This window comes from Ovis canadensis, chromosome 4 (genome assembly GCF_042477335.2).
Source record: "Ovis canadensis isolate MfBH-ARS-UI-01 breed Bighorn chromosome 4, ARS-UI_OviCan_v2, whole genome shotgun sequence".
Classification (NCBI taxonomy): domain Eukaryota; kingdom Metazoa; phylum Chordata; class Mammalia; order Artiodactyla; family Bovidae; genus Ovis; species Ovis canadensis.
In genome coordinates this window covers 47,631,205-47,651,408 of record NC_091248.1, presented here as the reverse complement: position 1 = coordinate 47,651,408, position 20,204 = coordinate 47,631,205, and the positions used below count along the sequence as shown (strand labels likewise).

General features: G+C 43.6%; 1 protein-coding gene across 2 annotated transcripts in view; it reads right to left on the bottom strand.

Annotated features, from left to right (window-relative positions):
* ABCB1 (ATP binding cassette subfamily B member 1) overlaps nt 1–20,204 on the bottom strand; it is a 103,485-nt gene that overhangs the window by 4,662 nt on the left and 78,619 nt on the right. For both annotated transcript variants that reach the window (XM_069587717.1, XM_069587718.1), the window contains 5 exons: nt 14,987–15,087; nt 12,412–12,552; nt 9,244–9,400; nt 8,563–8,760; nt 520–726 (listed from right to left, as the gene is read on the bottom strand). In XM_069587717.1, coding sequence (XP_069443818.1) covers nt 520–726; nt 8,563–8,760; nt 9,244–9,400; nt 12,412–12,552; nt 14,987–15,087 — 804 coding nt within the window. The remainder of the gene's footprint in view (nt 1–519; nt 727–8,562; nt 8,761–9,243; nt 9,401–12,411; nt 12,553–14,986; nt 15,088–20,204) is intronic.

The window sequence follows — 20,204 nt, the reverse complement described above, 5'->3', positions numbered from 1 at the left end:
ACATGACATAGACGGGGATGGGAAGTATATAAACATGACATAGACGGGGACGGGAAGTGTCCTGTAATCATGACATAGACGGGGATGGGAAGTGTCCTGTAATCATGACATAGACGGGGATGGAAAGTGTCCTGTAATCATGACATAGACAGGGATGGGAAGTGTCCTGTAAACATGACATAGATGGGGATGGGAAGTATCATATAAACACGACATAGATGGGGATGGGAAGTGTCCTGTAAACATGACATAGACGGGGAAGGGAAGTGTCCTGTAATCATGATATAGATGGGGATGGGAAGTGTCCTGTAATCATGACATAGACAGGGATGGGAAGTGTCCTGTAATCATGACATAGATGGGGACGGGAGGTGTCCTGTAATCATGACATAGGATGGGAAGATGCTTGTCCACATCGGGGGTGTGTTTTGGTTGCTCATTTCTCTTCACCTTTGGGATCCAGCCCTTTACGAATCACAACCACAGGCTCCCAGGCACTGGATCTGGTGAGAGACTTACGTCTGGCAGCATCTCGATGAAGGAGTGGATGTTGGCCTCCTTGGCCGCGTGCTCAATCTCCTCCTGGGACACGACCCGGCTGTTGTCTCCGTAGGCGATGTTCTCGCCGATGCTGCAGTCAAACAGAATGGGCTCCTGGGACACGATGCCCATGTGTGCCCGCAGCCACTGGACATTCAGCTGCTTTACTTCCTTGCCATCGATAAACTGAAAACAAGAGATCACGGATCGGCCTCAGAACCAGAACATTTTTGAATTTAGAAAAATGAATGTTGTTATTTCCTACGTTAAGACTGCCAAGTTGTTATGAGACTGCCGTTGTGGCTTTTAGTTTGGCCTGTCAAGGTCAACTGAGTCAGGTCATAACTGCATGCTGTGGGGAACTGTTATGTTTCTTCCATTTTAACTCTGGCTCCTGATATATGCATCTGGAAGGCAGAATAATTGCTCTCCCTTGGACCGCAAGATCAAATTAGTCAATCTTAAGGGAAATCAGCCCTGAACCAACCCCACACTGCCACTGGAAGGACAGATGCTGAAGATGAAGCTCCGGTAGTTTGGTCATCTGATGTGAAGAACCGACTCACTGGAAAAGTCCCTGATGCTGGGAAAGATTGAGGGCAAGAAGAGAGGGGGTGACAGAGGATAAGATGTTGGATGACATCACCAATGCAATGGACATGAACTTGGGCAAACTTTGGGAGCTGGTGAGGGACAGGGAGGCCTGGCGTGCTGCAGTCTGTGGGGTCGCAAAGTTGGACACAACTGGGCGACTGAACAACAGCAACAAGGCATAATCATGCCCATCTCCTCCATCCAAGATATCCATGGTCTAATTCACGAAACCTGCTCATGTTATTCACACGCAGAGAGAATTACGATGGGAGGTTGCTCATCACCTGACCTCAAGATGAGGCGCTTATCTTGGATTATCCAGGTGGACCCAACATAATCATAAGGGTCCTGAACTGTGCGGGGGTGGAGGGCAGGAGACTGGGGATCACAGTGAAGCAACATGGGGAGGACTCGATCAGTCGTTGCTGGCTTTGAAGACGGAGGAAGAGCCATGAGCCAGAAAAGATAAGCAAGCAGATTCTCCCTAAGGGCCTCCAGAAGGCGCACAGCTCCACTGACACCATGAGGTCCACTTTGGAAATCTGACTTCCAGAATCTATAAGATAGACCTGTGGGGTTTTACTCCCCTAATTGGCTATAATTTGTTGTAGCCGTCACCAGAAACTAATAAAGCATATTCTATTTCTGGAATGTATTCTGGCATTCTTTTATTTTTTAAATAAGATGACTTTTTAGTTTTAGTTTTCTGACCATACCACGTGGCACACAGGATCCCAGTTCCCCAACCAGGGGCTGAACCCTAGTTCAACTGGAGTCTTAACCACTGGACCAGCCAGGGAAGTCCCCCATCCTTACTGCTATGTACTGATTTTTCACAGGAAAAGCATCCACGATTCAATTGGAAATAACTGCTATCATCACATAACAGGCCTGGAGGTCACATTTCTGACCTGACCTGTTAGTTAGGATCAGGTTTCTGAGGACTCAAATGAAACAGAAGTGAGTGTGGGAGGATGCCGCTATCTCTCTAAATAGTTGTTGATCTTAGGAAAGTGAGTTAGTATCTCAGTTTCTCTGCACGTAAAATGGGGATGATTATAATCCCTAAACTCCGGAATTGAGGATTAAGGGACGTCAGCAGGGACCCCACTGGGCACAGGGCGAGGCACAGAGTGTGTGAAGGACTGTCTGTGGTTTGGCACGGCGCCTGTGTGATGCACTTGGAACCTCAGCAGAGGGACAGATGTCTGAGGGGATAAAAGGATGGACAGACATGTACAGCTTACCCAGAGCAGCAGGAGGGAGAGCCCGGCCTTTCTCTAGGGACCTGGCTCCCCTTGGATCACCCTGCAGAAGCCTGGGGCGTGCCCATTACAGCCTCGCAGATAAAAATCCTTCCTCTCTGATGGAGACGTATCTGCCCCAAAGATCTACTTTGCAAGAGAATGCTGGCATTCAAGTGAGAGCTGCCATAACCGTGGAAGAAGACATCAGTGACTCAGCTTTGAGCTTTTCTAATACTGATGAGTATATCCTGAGCTATAAATGTACTCTGAATCCCAAGTGCCTGGCTGCACGCCTCTGGGAGACAGCTGGCCAAGGACAGGGTACATACAGGCTTTGCTGTAGGAAGGTAGCTTCTATTTGTGAAACTAGCAGGTGCAAAGCTGGATTGAAAACACAGCCATGACCTCAACAGTACCCAGTCCAGTTGTCATGGAGACTATTCCAAGCATCTACGCTCCAGGTTTCCTCATGGCGTTAAGTGAAAGTGGAAAGTAGAGGCTGAAGAGAGGAAGGACAAACCACACAAGGATGGTTACAAACCATATAGCAGGTCAGGCTAGATGGAACACTGCGTACTTGAGGAATGGAGAACTGAGGAAAGAAAAAGAATTTTTTTCCCCAGACTTATACCCTTAGGGGGCTTCCCTGGTGGCTCAGACATTAAAGGATCTGCCTGCAATGCAAGAGACCCAGGTTCAATCTCTGGGTTGGGAAGATCTCCTGGAGAAGAGAATGGCCTGAAGAAGTCTGTGGACAGAGAAGCCTTGGAGCTACAGTCCACGTTGCAAAGAGTCGGACACAACTGAGCAACTAACACACACACACACACACACACACACACACACACACACACACGAGAAAAAAAGACACTGTTTAACTAATATAACCAGATGAATATGACTGATCCCTGCAAGCTTCATTGCGTTTTTCCACCAGACACATAATAAGATGCTTAGAGCTCCTCATCCCCACACTATACACAGCTACTGCTAACTATTTAAAACTTGTGTTTCCTAAAGGATCCTTTCCTGAGGGAAAATATGTTTAAAAGTCCAAATGTGAAAAGATCAATGCACATCTTCTTTGGCTGAGGCACGGGTGGTGGTCTGAGGAAGACCGAGGAAATCCAGTGAGTCTGTGAACACTGCTCAAAAGATCCTGGCCTAAATGAAAATCTCAGGTAACACACTGACAGTAACAATGAAAGGGCTTAGAGGGTAAAGCATCTCCTTGCAATGCAGGAGACCTGGGTTCGGTCCCTGGGTTGGGAAGATCCCCTGGAGAAGGAAATGACACTCCACTCCAGTACTCTTGCCTGGAAAATCCCATGGATGGAGGAGCCTGGTAGGTTACAGTCCATGGGGTCACAAAGAGTCAGACACGACTGAGTGACGACACCTTATCCCTATTCTAGACTTAAATCTACTGCTTGATTTCAGTAGCACAATCAAATGTTAAATATGTATCATTTTCCTATATGTATTTACTCTGAAATAATCATTTTAGATAAGTTATTGAGCATTGATTATATTATAGGTCCTGTGATTAAGTATGCCTCATGCACTCCCTCATTTCGTCTTGACAAAACTGGCAAGATAGGTGTGATTTTAATCCCCATTTTACTGATGAGGACACGAGCAGAGTTCGGTCGCTTGTGCAGGGTCACGTTCTTAGTGGCTGAAGAAGCTCAGGTCTGCACACTACAGGTTAGATTTTGGCTACACAGTGGTTGAGAATTGAAAAATACTTTCCGTCTTCTTTCAAAGGAACAATGTGTCCATCTTAGCCCAGGTACCCATTGGGTAACAGCCAGACAACAAGCTTCTAGCTGTGTCCTAAGAGGGAGAGAGGACTCTGATGGTGGTGTGTAGGATGGGCAAGGGGACAAAGGAAAGGTCAGCGGAAGACCCAAGACTCGAGTGAGTCTCAGTGAAGCTAATGAATGTAAGATTCAAGGACCCTCATCTGCAGGCAAAGCCTGGGAGTTAAAGAATGTCCTGGGTGAGGGGAGGCCAGGCTGTAGTCAGGGGACTTTTCTGGCTAAGCCTTTAGGATAACTTGCCTAAAAAGGAAGAGGGGTCAGAATCCTTAAGGCTTTAATATTTTGTTGTGAATTTTTTTCATTAGAAGTAAATATTTACTCTTGTGACTAATTCTGTGTTCCTAACTTCGGGCTCTTTCAAGTATAGTCCCTGAAACTGTACAACTTTCAGGCCCCACAAAACTCAGAACCTCTACTCTCTGAACAATCCCATAGCTTCCTTTGGTAAGACTCACCACAGTGTGACCTGAAACTTGCAAAGTTACCAGTTAAGCGGTTCTCAAAGTCTGGTTGGCATCAGAATCATCTGGGAAAGTAAAAAATGAAAAGGCCAGGTCCTAATCTATGTGAATGAGCCAGGGTGGCTGTGTTCTTTGCGAGCTCTCCAGGCCATTCGGACCCACACCAGTCTGAGAACCACCACTCAGGTCAATGTTGCTAAGTGTGACTTGAGGCTTGCTGATGGTCACGAGGATTTCCTGACCTCAGGGTCAAGTCCTTGCTTCAGTTCTTATAATCAAATGACGCTCCAGTCCCCAGACTCGTTTTTTTTTCATGGCAGTAAGAACTAATCGCTAATAACCTATTAACTTAGTCTTTCAAGATCGCTAATTGATGTTCGTAAACAGAACTTGGCACATTTACTAGCCTTTATTGTGGGCACTTGACTAAGAAGGCTGGCTGCTGTGTAGCACTTGGTGGCATTTCAAAGCTCTAATGCAAACACACAGGAGCAGATCATCGTGTTCCTCCAACAGATGAGGGCACTTTGCAGGGCATTGTCACTGTAGTCCTGAGAGGGTTATTCTCCTGTGCACCCAGCACTCATGTCCATATTCTCCTGTGTCTGTCCTTTCCCCTGTCAAGGGACTGTAGGACTAAAATCTATTTCCTAGGCTCCCTTCTGGCGCCAGAAGTAACTGAGGGTCTACCAGTGAGATGCCCTGTGCAAAACCTGGAACCAGAAGCTGTGGTGAGCTGTCAGCCGCGTTCCGGCAGAGCAGCTCTTGCAGCAGCGAGACTCTGTCCTCGTGCCTTCAGGCTTGGAGCAGCTGAGACACGGGCACAAGCCCAGCAGCTCCCTGGCTACAGGATCACAGCTGCGGCGCTGATCTGCATGCTGGGAGCGCTGACTCTGACTCTCCTCTGCCAGTGACGACGTGAGCACTGAACCCCTTATTAAACATGCAGCTGCTCGGATGCCCACAGCACTTTGTTTCCTATGCCAAACCATAACTGACAAGGTTCATGTCTTTAATTTTGCTCCCCTGCCTTAATGTATGTGGAGAATACTCATTTATTTCTTCACTTTCTTGTAGTCTGATTATTTTACTGTTTACCATTATTGCTGTTTTCAACTCCAACACTCTGTTATTACTAAGAGTTTTCCCACTACAGTGACTATGAGTGCAGCTGGGGGGGCTGGGTGGGGAATGAAATTTTTTGCCTTTCCTAACTGGGTTATAATCAAACAAGTTTGAGAGTCATTATTCTAATTAAATCTGCTGTTTCAGCCAACTTATGCTGCATGTGGACATGATTAGTTGCTTTTGTTGTGTCCGACTTTGTGACCCCGTGGGCAGTAGCCTGCCAGGCTGCTCTGTCCATGGGGATTCTCCAGGCAAGAATACTGGAGCGGGTTTCCACGCCCTCCGCCAGGGGATCCCCCCAATCCATGGACTGAACTCATATCTCCTGAGCCTCCTACATTGGCAGGCGGGTTCTTTACCCACCTGAGAAGCCCAACTTATCTTATGCTATATTAGGAACAAATCACTTATCAGCCACAGGTCATATTATCTTTCATCAAACAACATCTTGATTGCACAACCATATAGCCTTATGCCTCTAGTTCTACTTTTCCCTTAAGAATCAACTCTAGATCTATCCTCTATTTAAAAAAAAATTTCGGCCATGCTGGGTGGCATGTGGGATCTTAGTTGCCCCACTAGCGATCAAACCCATGTCCCCTGCATTCGAAGTATGGAGTCTTAACCAATGGACCCTACAGACGTCCCAAAGGCTATCTTCTTTAACTCATGGAAGGATATGCCCTATCTCTTCAGTTAAATTCTATAACTGGAAGAAGGTTAAAAATTTTAATCATCCCCTATAATTCATTAGAGATTAGCATATAACATGCTGGTTAATAAATGTCTCTTAAGGACCATGATCACTGTCTGAGAGACAACATTTCCTCCTCAGATGGCTTCATTTCTCAGGAAGGTCTTCACTGAGAGTTCTCTGTCCAAACTTTAATCATAAAACTGAAGCATAAAGTCAGAATTCACAGAAAATATGTAATAAGTAGTAAAAATAAGGAACCAAGCTTAAAGAAGAACAAAGCGTACGTAAGTGTCACAGAATAGACTCACTAAAGGCACAACTGTCCTTGGATACAGTAAGAAATATTTATGATCACTGTGATTACTGTGAGGAAGTGAAAAGAGCCCTCACCTATTGGTAGAAAATTCTATTTCCATGTCAATCATTAATGCAAGTAAGACCCATAAGGAGCTGGCAGGCATCAGCCTCACTGTACAAAGCAGGTGTCCATTCTGGTTGGGCAGTGCCCAGGCCATTCCAGTTGTTGAATATTTTGAATGTCACCCCTGAGTATAACCAATAACTCAAGGCCTACATAATGGAAATGTTTTGCTATAAATTTCACTCCTTCCTAATTTGATTCTTTTCTAGTCCCCATTACAGTCATTTAAAAATTCACTATTTTGGGGAGATCCCTGGCAGTCTAGTGGTTACAATTTTGTAATTTCACTGCAATGGCCCAGGTTCCATCCCTGGTCAGGGAACTAAGATCCCACAAGCTGCACAGTGCGACCAAAAAATAGCAATCAAAAATGTCCCTACTCCCTTCATAACACCTTCTCCGTGCCTAAGATAGTCGCTGACAAGCATTCATTGACAGTTTACTGAATGTCCCATGAATAAATTTGACCCTTCACGTACCCTTTTAGTTTATAAAGAAAAGAGAATCCCTCCATGTTCTTTATCTGTTTCCCAAATTTGTCGATATCGCTTTTTTTTTCCTTAGAAGGTGTGTGAATTTCCTTTCTCCATCAATGGTTTTATCCCGTCTTCAGCCATGACAATGTTCGCGATTCCCCATGATGACCGTCTCCCCTGGGTTCTGCCCAGGCGTGTTTGCCTTCCCTCTCCTTTGGTCTGCCACTGGCCTACACACACTTCGTGTCCGTTCCCTCCTAACCACTCCTCAGCCATGCCACCTGTTTCCCCCAGCACCACTTCACTGAGCAGCCTGTGAAACGCCGGAAGCAGCCCATCAGCGGCCAGACCCTCCCACGTCTCTGCAGTCTTCATCGTGCCCGTCTCTCCACGGCATCTGCCACTGGGGCCGCCTTCTCCTTGCCATCTCTGGCTTCCACCTGGTTTCTCTCAGCACCCTCCTCTGCCTTTCTGGATTTCCACCCCCCGGACCCCCTCATGTAACTGAGACCAAGGGGAGGGGGATGGCAGGCAAAAAGGCTGCCTGTAGAGGAGGGGAGGGTAGTAGAGTGGAGGGAAAGGACCAATTGGCTGGAACAGTGGACACAGCTTTGAGACTGTATCAAGCAGGTCAGGCTTTAAGTGGAATCATTGTTTAAAGGTTTGTAAAGCCATGGCTTATTGTCGAGAATTAAATACATCTAGGCATTAAGAAGATGAAAAATTTGGAATGAGCTGAACAAGAAAGGATGCTCAGAAGGACCTAGAGATCATTATACTAAATGAAGTAATTCAGAGAGAGAAAGGCAAATATCATATGCTCTCACTCATGTGGAATCTAGTTTTATAAAATTATACAAATGAACTTTACAAAACAGAAAGAAGACTCTCAGATTTCAAAAACATACTTATGGTTACCAAAGGGGAAACATGTTGGAGAAAGATAAATTAGGAGCTTGGGATTAGCACACACAATCCTCTATATATAACAAAGGTAACTGACAAGGACCTACTGTTGAGGGAACTCTACTCAATGTTCTGTAACAACCTATATGCGTAGGAATCTGAAAAAAGAGTGGATATATGTATAACTGAATTGCTTTGTCATATACTTGAAAGTAACACAACACTGTAAATCAACCACACTCCCCCTAAAAATAAAATAGTGTGCTCACCACCGTGCCAGCCAAGGGGTCATAGAACCGCTCCAGGAGCTGGACGACCGTGCTCTTCCCACAGCCGCTGCTGCCCACCAGGGCCAGCGTCTGGCCCTTCTTCACCTCCAGGCTCAGCCCCCGAAGCACTGGGACGTCTGGTCGAGTGGGGTAGTTGAACACGACGTCACTAAATGCCACATTTCCTTCCACTGTACTCTAAAATCAGGACAGTGAAAGTAAATTTCATTGTTGCAATCCTGAAAACTGACTTTAGAGCCAATCCTCTGTACTGCCAGGTATCAGAAGGCAGCGATCTTGGATTCCAATCAAGCTTCAGTTGTAACTGCTAGAAAGTAATACAGATCTAAAAGGGTCAGTGTCCCCACAGCATGTCTCATTAACACAATACAAATGTGATAACCCAAAGCTAAAACAGAATTACCTACACATAAGAAAACCTGATTCGCAGGATTTGTGTATAAAATGGGCAGTATTCCTATATCCCTGTGGCTTTGTTATATAAAAGTACTAGATGTTAACATGTATCAATATTATCAGCATTTATTAAAATGAACCCATGATCAACAAAGTTTCATTTTACTACCAGCAAGTAAAAGCACAGATTTTATTAAACTTCCACTTAGATTCCATTCATTCATCAGTTAGGAGCAGGTCACATACTCAAAACATGAAACTGACCAGCTTTAGGCCTTCCGTGCTGTAGCTGTCGATCAGAGGAATTTTTTCAATGATATTGATGACGTGGGCTGCTGACACTTTGGCCTTGGCATAGTCAGGAGCAAATGAACTGACCTGTCCCACAGCCATGGCACCAAAGACAACAGCTGAGAACACTCTGCCAACAACAAAGACAAAACGTGTCAAGAGTTACCGACTGCGATGCCAGAGTGACACTTCTACAACCTGAGAGCGCTACCTCGAAGAATCCCAACACATTAGCCAAAAAATAAGACAACAGTTTCCTATAAGTTCATATCAGTATGGTTAACTGATTGTAAAATGACCCCATGTTTCATCTCTCTCTGGGTTTTTCCCTTCTTATAACGTGACCTTGCAGCCTCTCCATGGAAGAAGTGGAATTTGTCTTCCTACCCTTGGAATCTGGGTTGGCCTTGGGACTTGCTCTGGCCAACAGAATGTGGTGGAAGAGACGGTTTCCAGCTCCAAGCCTATGATTCAGGGGGCCTTGCATGCTCCTGTCACAACCACAAGCCCGGCTGGCTTGCTGGAAGACAAGGCGCAGACAGAAGAGTGTTCCAGCCCATCGCTCACTGCACCTACGTGTGAGCCCAGCTGAGATCTCCTCTGCCTAGCCCAGACAGCAGAACTGCCTGGCTGACCCACTTAAGACTTCAGAGCCAAGAACAAATGTTCACTATTGTGCATTCCTGGGGGCTAGTGGGTGGCTGTCTTGCAGCAGTATCTGTGGCCATCAATAATGGACATAGGCAGTTTTGCTGGAATTGGATCAGAGTCTTAGAAAAGCTGTGAGCCATGCAGCAAAGAAGAGAGTTCCTTACACAGCCAGATAGTGTGCTGCTCTCAAGATGCACTGAGTTGTTTTTGGGGTTTTTGGCCATGCTGCAGCTTCTGAGATCTTAGCTCCCCCTAGGGATCGAACTCAGGCCACAGTACTGAAAGCAACTGAGTCCTAACCACTGGACCACCAACGAAGTTCCTACAAGGCCATTCTTAATCTACATCATGAGAATCATAGCAGCTTCAAGTCGGGAAGGACTTCACAGGATGTCAAGTCCAGTTCTCCAAGTTTGTGCCAGGGCACACACCCCAGGCCAGCTCCCATCCTTTGTTTTAGGAAGGAGGAAGTTTGCTAGAGGAAGCCTTTTGTTAAAAAGTTCCTTTTCAAATCAAGGAGAAATGTACGTCCTTTTGCCTAATACTGCCCTTCAAAGAACTGGAATTTAAGTTAAAAAGCCCTCTGCATCTGTGGTAACTCCTTTCACTCCCAACATTCCAGCTGCCCTTCTCTGGACACATTGATCAAAATGTCTTTTTAAACAGTGGGCCTAGAACCGATACAACATCGGGATCTTCCCAGGATCATACCGTGAGTCCAACAGATCCATTTCTTTGGGCTCTATGCCTGAGCTAACGGAGCCCACAGCGCTGTTTCTAAACACCTCGGAACAAATCACTCAGATGGTTCGTCTGGTCTTCCTATCTAGATCTGTGGGATCTTTTTCAAACAGATAGCTCTTCAGACAGGTCTCCCCTATCCCTCACTCAGAAGACTGATTTTCCGAATCTAACAATCCAAGAGTCAGTAACTTCCATCAGTTGAATACCTTAACCTCAGAGTAAAGCACTAATTTGGATTCTCTGGTGACTTAGACGGTTATCAGTCTGCCTGCAATGCTTTGGAACTATGGCATTGGAGAAGACTCTTCAGAGTTCCTTGGGCTGCAAGGAGATCCAACCAGTCCATCCTACAGGAGATCAGTCCTGGGTGTTAATTGGAGGGACTGATGGTGAAGCTGAAACTCCAATACTTGGGCCATCTGATGCGAAGAGCTGACTCATTTGAAAAGACCTTGATGCTGGGAAAGATTGAGGACAGGAGGAGAAGGGGACGACAAAGGATGAGATGGTTGGATGGCATCAGTGACTTGATGGACATGCGTTTGGGTGAACTCCAGGAGTTGGTCATGGACAGGGAGGCTTGGCGTGCTGCAGTTCATAGGGTCACAAAGAGTTGGAGACGACTGAGCTGAAATGAACTGAGTTCAATCCCTGGGTCTGGAAGATCCCTTGGAGATGGAAATGGCAACCCACTCTAGTATTCTTGCCTGGAAAATCCCATGGACAGAGAAGCCTGGTAGGCTACAGTCCATAGAATCACAAAGAGTCAGACATGACTGAGTGACTACACTTTTACTTTCAAAGCAATAATTATCAAATAATTATCTAATCAAGCACCAATACCAGTGATGCCTGATTACAATCTTTTGGTCATAGTTATAAAGAGCACCTGCATATCATCTGTCAGATAGGTTGGGTGGAAATTTTACAATCTTCTGTTGGGGTCATCCTGAGAAACCTGGAATGCATGCACAGATCGACGTCTAAATAGGATGGAAATATTACACTGGCACATACTTCCAAGTTTCAATGATGTTGGTTTAAATATAAAACTGTCACCTCTGATTATGGTATGCTATCAAAGGGCAACTCACACATCACCAAATCAAGACACTCAGAAAAATTACACTCACTTTTCACTACCAAACCACATATTTTAATTTAACTGTATATTCAGTATTTTAGAAGGAAGTCCAGGCCTGTCTTCTGACCCAGGTACAATCTTCTGCATTTCACAGTGATGAGCCAGATATTCCCATGGAGCTTTCCTTTTTCATTCCTCAATTTCTCCAGCTCTTACCTTCTAATTCCTTTTCTCTTATCAAGCAAAGCAAATGTATCCTAGAATATTCCAGGGCTCTCAGAACTCAGTGCTCCACATCTATTCTTTAGCTGCCCTGTTCAGAATCTTCTCAAAGGAACTAAGTACTTGACTCTGGGTGAGGCTCCTTCCCAAACACCCAGACCTGCTGGAAACCCCTCGATGAATCATAACCCCACCTAGACATGGATTTGAGAAGGTCAAATGTGTGAGTCAGTACTGGGGAGAAGGGCAGATACCAATTCTCTAAATGAAATGGGATGCTTTCAGAGTAACACAAGGAGACTCAGCGGCAAAACACCAACTTCTGAATCACCAAAACCTCTTCATGAAGCTTCACAGAAAGGCTTTCTATCCAGGCATGAAGCACATGCTCCTTGGTTTCATTTCTAGAGCCCGACTGTCAATAGGAGCCCCATACTTACAAGAGAACATCCTGAAACTCCATGATGCCTTGGGCCACCAAGTAGGCACCAAACCGGAAACAGCCAGCATAGGAAAAATACATCATTGCCTGAGTGATGGAAAATGTAATTCCAAAGACATGCGCTTTCCTCAAAGAGTTTCTGAAAAGAAGACATTCTCACATTTACTTGACTTTCATTTCTCAGTCCTTAAAACATAATCTTTGATGCATTAGCAGTAGGGGATGGTGGCATAGCAGACAAAGTGGGTTTCATTTCCAAAACATTAAGTTTGGTCCGCACATCTCCACTTTAACGGAGAACTAACCACACCCTGAAGTGTTGAGGTCAAGGTAAAATAAGCCAAGGACAAGAAGAGTTTCTTCGGGGTTAAGGCACTCCTATTTGGAACCAGTCTGTTGTTCCATGTCCAGTTCTAACTGTTGCTTCCTGACCTGCATATAGGTTTCTCAAGAGGCAGGTCAGTTGGGCTGGTATTCCCATCTCTTTCAGAATTTTCCACAGTTTATTGTGATCCACACAGTCAAAGGTTTCAGCCTAGTCAATAAAGCAGAAATAGATGTTTTTCTGGAACTCTCTTGCTTTTTTGATGATCCAGCAGATGTTGGCAATTTAATCTCTGGTTCCTCTGCCTTTTCTAAAACCAGCTTGAACATCTGGAAGTTCACAGTTCATGTATTGCAACAGACTGGTTCCAAATAGGAAAAGGAGTACATCAAGGCTCTATATTGTCACCCTGCTTATTTAACTTATATGCAGAGTACATCATGAGAAACCCTGGGCTGGAAGAAGCACAAGCTGGAATCAAGATTGCCAGGAGAAATATCAATAACCTCAGATATGCAGATGTCACCACCCTTATGGCAGAGAGTGAAGAGGATCTCAAAAGCCTCTTGATGAAAGTGAAAGAGGAGAATGAAAAAGTTGGCTTAAAGGTCAACATTCAGAAAACGAAGATCATGGCATCTGGTCCCATCACTTCATAGCAAATAGATGGGGAAACAGTAGAAACAGTGTCAGACTTTATTTTTGGGGGCTCCAAAATCACTGCAGATGGGGACTGCAGCCATGAAATTAAAAGACGCTTACTCCTTGGAAGAAAAGTTATGACCAACCTAGATAGCATATTCAAAAGCAGAGACATTACTTTGCCAACAAAGGTCCGTCTAGTCAAGGCTATGGTTTTTTAAGTGATCATGTATGGATGCGAGAGTTGGACTGTGAAGAAAGCTGAGTGCCGAAGAATTGATGCTTTTGTACTGTGGTTTTGGAGAAGACTCCCAAGAGTCCCTTGGACTGCAAGGAGATCCAACCAGTCCATTCTAAAGGAGATCAGCCCCGGGTGTTCTTTGGAAGGAATGATGCTGAAGCTGAAACTCCAATATTTTGGCCACCTCATGCGAGAGTTGATTCATTGGAAAAGACCCTGATGCTGGGAGGGATTGAGGGCAGGAGGAAAAGGGGAGGACAGAGGATGAGACGGCTGGATGGCATCACCGACTCAATGGACATGAGTTTGAGTGAACTCCAGGAGATGGTGATGGACAGGGATGGACAGCACTCCAAGGATGGCACGCTGTGGTTCATGGGGTAGCAAAGAGTCGGACATGGCTGAGCGACTGAACTGAACTGAACTGAAGGTACTCCTTCCCATTTCCCCCACCCGTGGACATGTAACATATATGTACTCTACACTGAACAGTTGCTCAACACGTGTTGACCCAACACCCATGAGCTGCAGGGATGTGAAGGGCCATGCAGAGGTGCCAGCTATGTTCTTGTCCTTGGGGACCCAGGAGCTAAGCTGGATGACTCATGCAGTGGAAGTTTCCCTTGTAACACATTACAGCAAGAGAGGAGGAGGCACTAACCCTCTGGGGGTTTAGGGAAGGCGCCCCCAGGGAGTTAACATGTGTGGTTTTGAGCCACATGGAGCTGGGTGGTGTGGGCGCAGACTGGTGAGTGGGCCTGTTTCAAGCAGAGCACCTCTGCTTCTGTTTCAAGGACTGGGATTTAAACAATTTTTTTCCTTTAAAAAGGCTCTATTACAAAACCCAAGTCTGCTCCTTTCATCGTATAAGAAACAAGAGGGTCAAAGAGGTCGAGCCTGCTCGTATCCACGTCACTTTTTAGAGCACTCACCGTGAGTTCATTAAAGGACAAAGGGTCTGCACTGGAGACAGGTAAAGAGAACAAGGAAGGGAGGGTGTCCTCAGGAAGCACCCCCTCAAGCCTCACAGACACCCCGAATTTCATGTTCCACAAAGAACTCATTCCCAGCAGGATCATGTAGTAGGGTCATCACGCAAACACAGGGTCAGAGGCCTTCTCAGTATCCTCGCTCCCTCCCCTGCCCTCGGTTACTTGTTCTCACTGGATCTACCTCAGAGATGTCCTTGCCTTAGGTCAGGTCCCGTGATTCCTCTCTTGGAGAATTACAACTGCTTCCCAATTGGTTCCCTTCTAGAAGTCTCTCCACTTACTCCCTACCTTCTGGTCAAACTAATTTTCCTGAAAACAAACCTGATGATTGAAAAACTCCCCATACTCCCTCCTACTCATCAGTGGCTATTACCTGTATGGTACCTGTAAACTCTGGGCATACATATATTCAAACCTCTCCTCCCGAGTCAAAGAAACAACAGTCCGGAAGTTTTCTATCGCTTCAGTGGCAATCTGTAAGAGAGAACGCTCCGTCACTAAAGGTACAAAAGCCAACAGTGGCAATGAGTTGGAATTCCACTAGAGAGACTAATATTATATATTAAATAATATTTATCATGACCTCTGAGTTTCTTTGCTATTGAAAGAGATACTAAGTACATTATCAAATTGAGTTTTAGATCTGGAAAGAACATGAGCTAATTTAAACTCCTCTCTACAGAAAGAGATTCTCAAGTGTCAACAGATGAAGGCCCCTACCTAAAGCCACATAGCTTTACAGGAGGGAAAGTAACCTGAGAATTCAGTATTTTACCTCTATTGAAGTGCTCTTTCTTTTATGATGGTCACATAATTTTCAGTTCATAATTATTATATATAAATTATAATATCATTATAATTGCTATTATTAAAAATATATAATGTTTGTATTTTTCTCTGCATAATAGTCATTTGAGACAACTACAGAATATTTGTTAAATACTGAAAAGGTAAAGAAGGTAATAAAAAGTTACATATTGGTGTATTTTACATAATACCTTACATGCTGTTATTTTCTAAAAACATACCTGTTTAATAAAATTGAACTGAAGATCTATGTTTGGCTTTACAGCCTTATTTTTTACTTTAACAAATATCAAGAGCCTTTTCTAAGGTTATTAAATATATATATTAACAATGAGTTGTTTAAAGGGCCGCTGAACAAAGCTTTTACTGAACAAAGTTTTCCATTCTTATTAAAAAGACTGCTGTGAAAACATCCTTGTACATTTATGTCCCAATTAAATTATTCTCTTAGACATTCTTAAAAGTGAGTTAACAAAATCAAAGAAAATAATTTTTAAGGAGTATAGCACATATTAACAATTTGTTTGCTAGAAAGTTTCTATCATTTGATTATGTCTTAGTTGAAAGTTAACTTCCAACAAGGCTATCTCATTAGGACAAATACATCATTTACCACCTTTTAGAGTCTGGGTAAAAAGGCTATAGAAAATACAGAAAATACCAGTGTACAATACAAAATGATATTTCAGCCTGCTTCAGTGTGGGACCTTAAAACATCTGTCTTGTTCTCATCTATAAAATGAGGGTAGACAAGAGGGTCTCTGGAGTCCCTTTTAACTCTAATTTTAAGACAAATAATTTTTAGATTGTAAGTCTAAATTATAAATCACTAAGAGAAATTACCCATATTAAGATGTACTTCCTTTCTCTGGCCTCTTCCCTGGTCAGAACTGACTCTAATACAGACAAGTTCAATTATATGAGAGTGATTGATGGCAAAAAAAAATCACAAATCCAAAATCTCACTGATTACTGAACCCTATACCAATACCTACCTTCAAAGATAATAGTGAATATTTGACAGGATGTTTCTGGTTTTAAAGACTAATGCAAAAGGCTACTAGAAGAAAAGAAATTAATACCATATTCTTTCTTAAAAACAAAAAAAAAAGTATTTTAAAAATAAAGTTAAAAATATTATATTCTGACCCAGCAGGCCAACAAGACTGAACTAAGTTTACCATAAGCTACTAACAAATACAGGGAAATGTCCAGATTCAATTTATGTTAAAATATTTTATGCAATTCTTTACATATTATAAAAATTATACTTATTTTAGAAAACAGTAACAGTGCAGAAAGCAAAAAGTTAGAGGAAAAAACCCACCTCCAATCAAACCCTCAGAGATAATCATTGGTAGAAATATTTTCATTTATGAGGCTTCAGACAAAGAAAAGAGGCTTACTTTGCAATAGTTAAGAAAATTCAGCAAACTTTAAAACTGTCTACTGAAGAAAAACAGACTTTACTGTGAATTTCAACGTAATGATTTTAAGAAATACTTATTTTCTGGGCACATTTTTTTCTAACGCCAGTGTGTATTGTTTGGTTTATAACGTCATCACTTTATAGAGTGTGTGGAAAGCCCAATAAAAGTGAGTTCATGAGTTGCACACCTTGAATAATGAGTAAAAAATATAATCACTGCACAATCATCTTCATCTTGTCACACAAGAAGAAATTAGGAAAAGGCTTAATTAGTATTCTGCATCCTTGCAGCTTCATTTACTCCAAATTTTACAGAGACTCAGTAACCACTATGAGGAGAGAGAAGTTGTAATTCAAGAGGAGGAAATATCAATAGCACTGGGTTTCCTTCAGAAAGCATCATGTACTAAATAATTTTTAGGAATGCAAAAAATACACACAGGTTTCCTGAAAAACCTCACACTTCTCTTCCTACCCTTGTAGCAACTCAAGTGTCATTACAGCTTTTATTTCTAAAAAAGAAAAAGCATTGATTCTATAAAAATGTTCATTTGTGAATACTGTGACATAAATCAATGGGGCAGAGATCACGAGCAGTGTAGATGTTTTAAGAGCCGGCTCTGAGATCACACAGTCCTGCTCTGCAATCCTGGACCTGCTCCGTCCTTCTAAGGGAAACAACAGATATGCTACTGGTCCCCACCTAGGTAGGGAAGACGGTCATTAATCAATAAACAAGTGGGAAAGAAACAGCAAGTGCAGAAAGTGTTAGGAATGAACTCGAATGTCAGGAGAGACCTCTCAGAAGAGCTATGAAGACCAGAGGGAACCAGCTTGGAGTTTTGCAGGAACTGAAAGGAGGCCCATGGGGCCAGGGCAGGGTGGATGAGGGAGACAGCAGCGCAAGACAGGGTCAGAGCAGTCATCATGGGCTGGCTCACGCAGAGTTTCATAATCCAGGGTTGATTTTATTGCCAGTGTGATCAGAAGTCACTAGAGGGGTGGAGGTTCAGTTCAGTTCAGTTGCTCAGTCGTGTCCAACTCTTTGAGACCCCATGAACCGCATGCAGCACACCAGGCCTCCCTGTCCATCACCAACTGCTGAAGTTCACCCAAACCCACGTCCACTGGGTGATGCCATCCAACCATCTCATCCTCTGTCGTCCGCTTCTCCTCCTGCCCTCAATCTTTCCCAGCATCAGGGTCTTTTCAAATGAGTCAGCTCTCAGCATCAGGTGGCCAAATTATTGGAGTTTGAACTTCAGCATTAGTCCTTCCAATGAATGTTCAGGACTGATTTCCTTTAGGATGGACTGGCTGGATCTCCTTGCAGCCCAGGGGACTCTCAAGAGTTTTCTCCAACACCATTGTTCAAAAGCATCACTTCTTCGGTGCTCAGCTTTCATTATAGTCCAACTCACATCCATACATGACTACTGGAAAAACCATAGCCTTGACTAGACGGACCTTTGTTGGCAAAGCAATGTCTCTGCCTTTCAATATGCTGTCTAGATTGGTCATAACTTTCCTTCCAAGGAGTAAGCGTCTTTTAATTTCACAGCTGCAGTCACCATCTGCAGTGATTTTGGAGCATAGAAAAATAAAGTCAGTCACTGTTTCCACTGTTTCCCCATCTATTTCCATGAAATGATGGGACGGGACACTATGATCTTAGTTTTCTGAATGTTGAGCTTTAAGCCAACCTTTCACTTTCCTCTTTCACTTTCATCAAGGGACTCTTTAGTTCCTCTTCACTTTCTGCCATAACGGTGGTGGCATCTGCACATCTGAGGTTATTGATATTTCTCCAGGCAATCTTGATTCCAGCTTGTGCTTCATCCAGCCCAGCATTTCTCATGATGGACTCTGCATATAAACTAAATAAGCAGGGTGACAATATACAGCCTTGACATACTCCTTTTCCTATTTGGAACCAGTCTATTTTTCCATGTCCAGTTCTAACTGTTGCTTCCTGACCTGAATAAAGGTTTTTCAAGAGGCAGGTCAGGTGGTCTGGTATTCCCATCTCTTTCAGAATTTTCCACAGTTTATTGTGATCCACACAGTCAAAAGCTTTGGCATAGTCAATAAAGCAGAAATAGATGTTTTTCTGGAACTCTCTTGCTTTTTCCATGATCCAGCGGATGTTGGCAATTTGATCTCTGGTTCCTCTGCCTTTTCTAAAATCAGCTTGAACATCTGGAAGTTCATCGTTCATGTATTGCTGAAGTCTGGCTTGGAGAATTTTGAGCATTATTTTACTAGCGTATGAGATGAGTGCAATTGTGTGGTAGTTTGAGCATTCTATGGCACTGCCTTTCTTTGGGTTTGGAATGAAAACTGACCTTTACTAGTTCTGTGGCCACTGCTGAGTTTTCCACATTTGCTGGCATATTGAGTGCAGCACTTTCACAGCATCCTCTTTCAGGATTTGAAATAGCTCCACTGGAATTCCATCACCTCCACTATCTTTGTTCGTAGTGATGCTTGCTAAGGCTCACTTGACTTCGCATTCCAGGATGTCTGGCTCTAGGTGAGTGATCACACCATTGTGATTATCTTGGTAGTGAAGATCTTTTTTGTACAGTTCTTCTGTGTATTCTTGCCACCTCTTCTTAAACTTAAGCTTCTGTTAGGTCCTTTATTGAGCCCATTTCTGTCCTTTTTTGAGCCCATCTTTGCAGGAAATGTTCCCTTAGTATCTAATTTTCTTGAAGAGATCTCCAGTTTTTCCCATTCTATTGTTTTCCTCTATTTTTCACTGATCGTGGTGGAAGGCTTTCTTATCTCTCCTTGCTATTCTTTGGAACTCTGCATTCGAATGGGTATATCTTTCCTTTTCTCCTTTGCTTTTCGCTTCCCTACTTTTCACAGCTATTTGTAAGGCCTCCTCAGACAGCCGTTTTGCCTTTTTGCATTTCTTTTTTGGGGGATTGTCTTTATTCCTGGCTCCTTACAATGTCACGAACCTCCATCCATAGTTCATCAGGCACTCTGTCTATCAGATCTAGTCCCTTAAATTTATTTCTCACTTCCACTGTATAGTCAGTCATAATGGATTTGATTTAGGTCATAACTGAATGGTCTATTGTTTTTCTCCACTTTCTTCAATTTTACTCTGAATTTGGTAATAAGGAGTTCATGAACTGAGCCACAGTCAGCTCCTGGTCTTCTTTTTGCTGACTATATATAGCTTCTCCATCTTCGGCTGCAAAGAACATAATCAATCTGATTTTGGTGTTGACAATCTAGTGATGTCCATGTGTAGAGTCTTCTCTTGTGTTTCTGGTAGAGGGTGTTTGGTATGACCAGTACATTTTCTTGGCAAAACTCTATTAGTCTTTGCCCTGCTTCA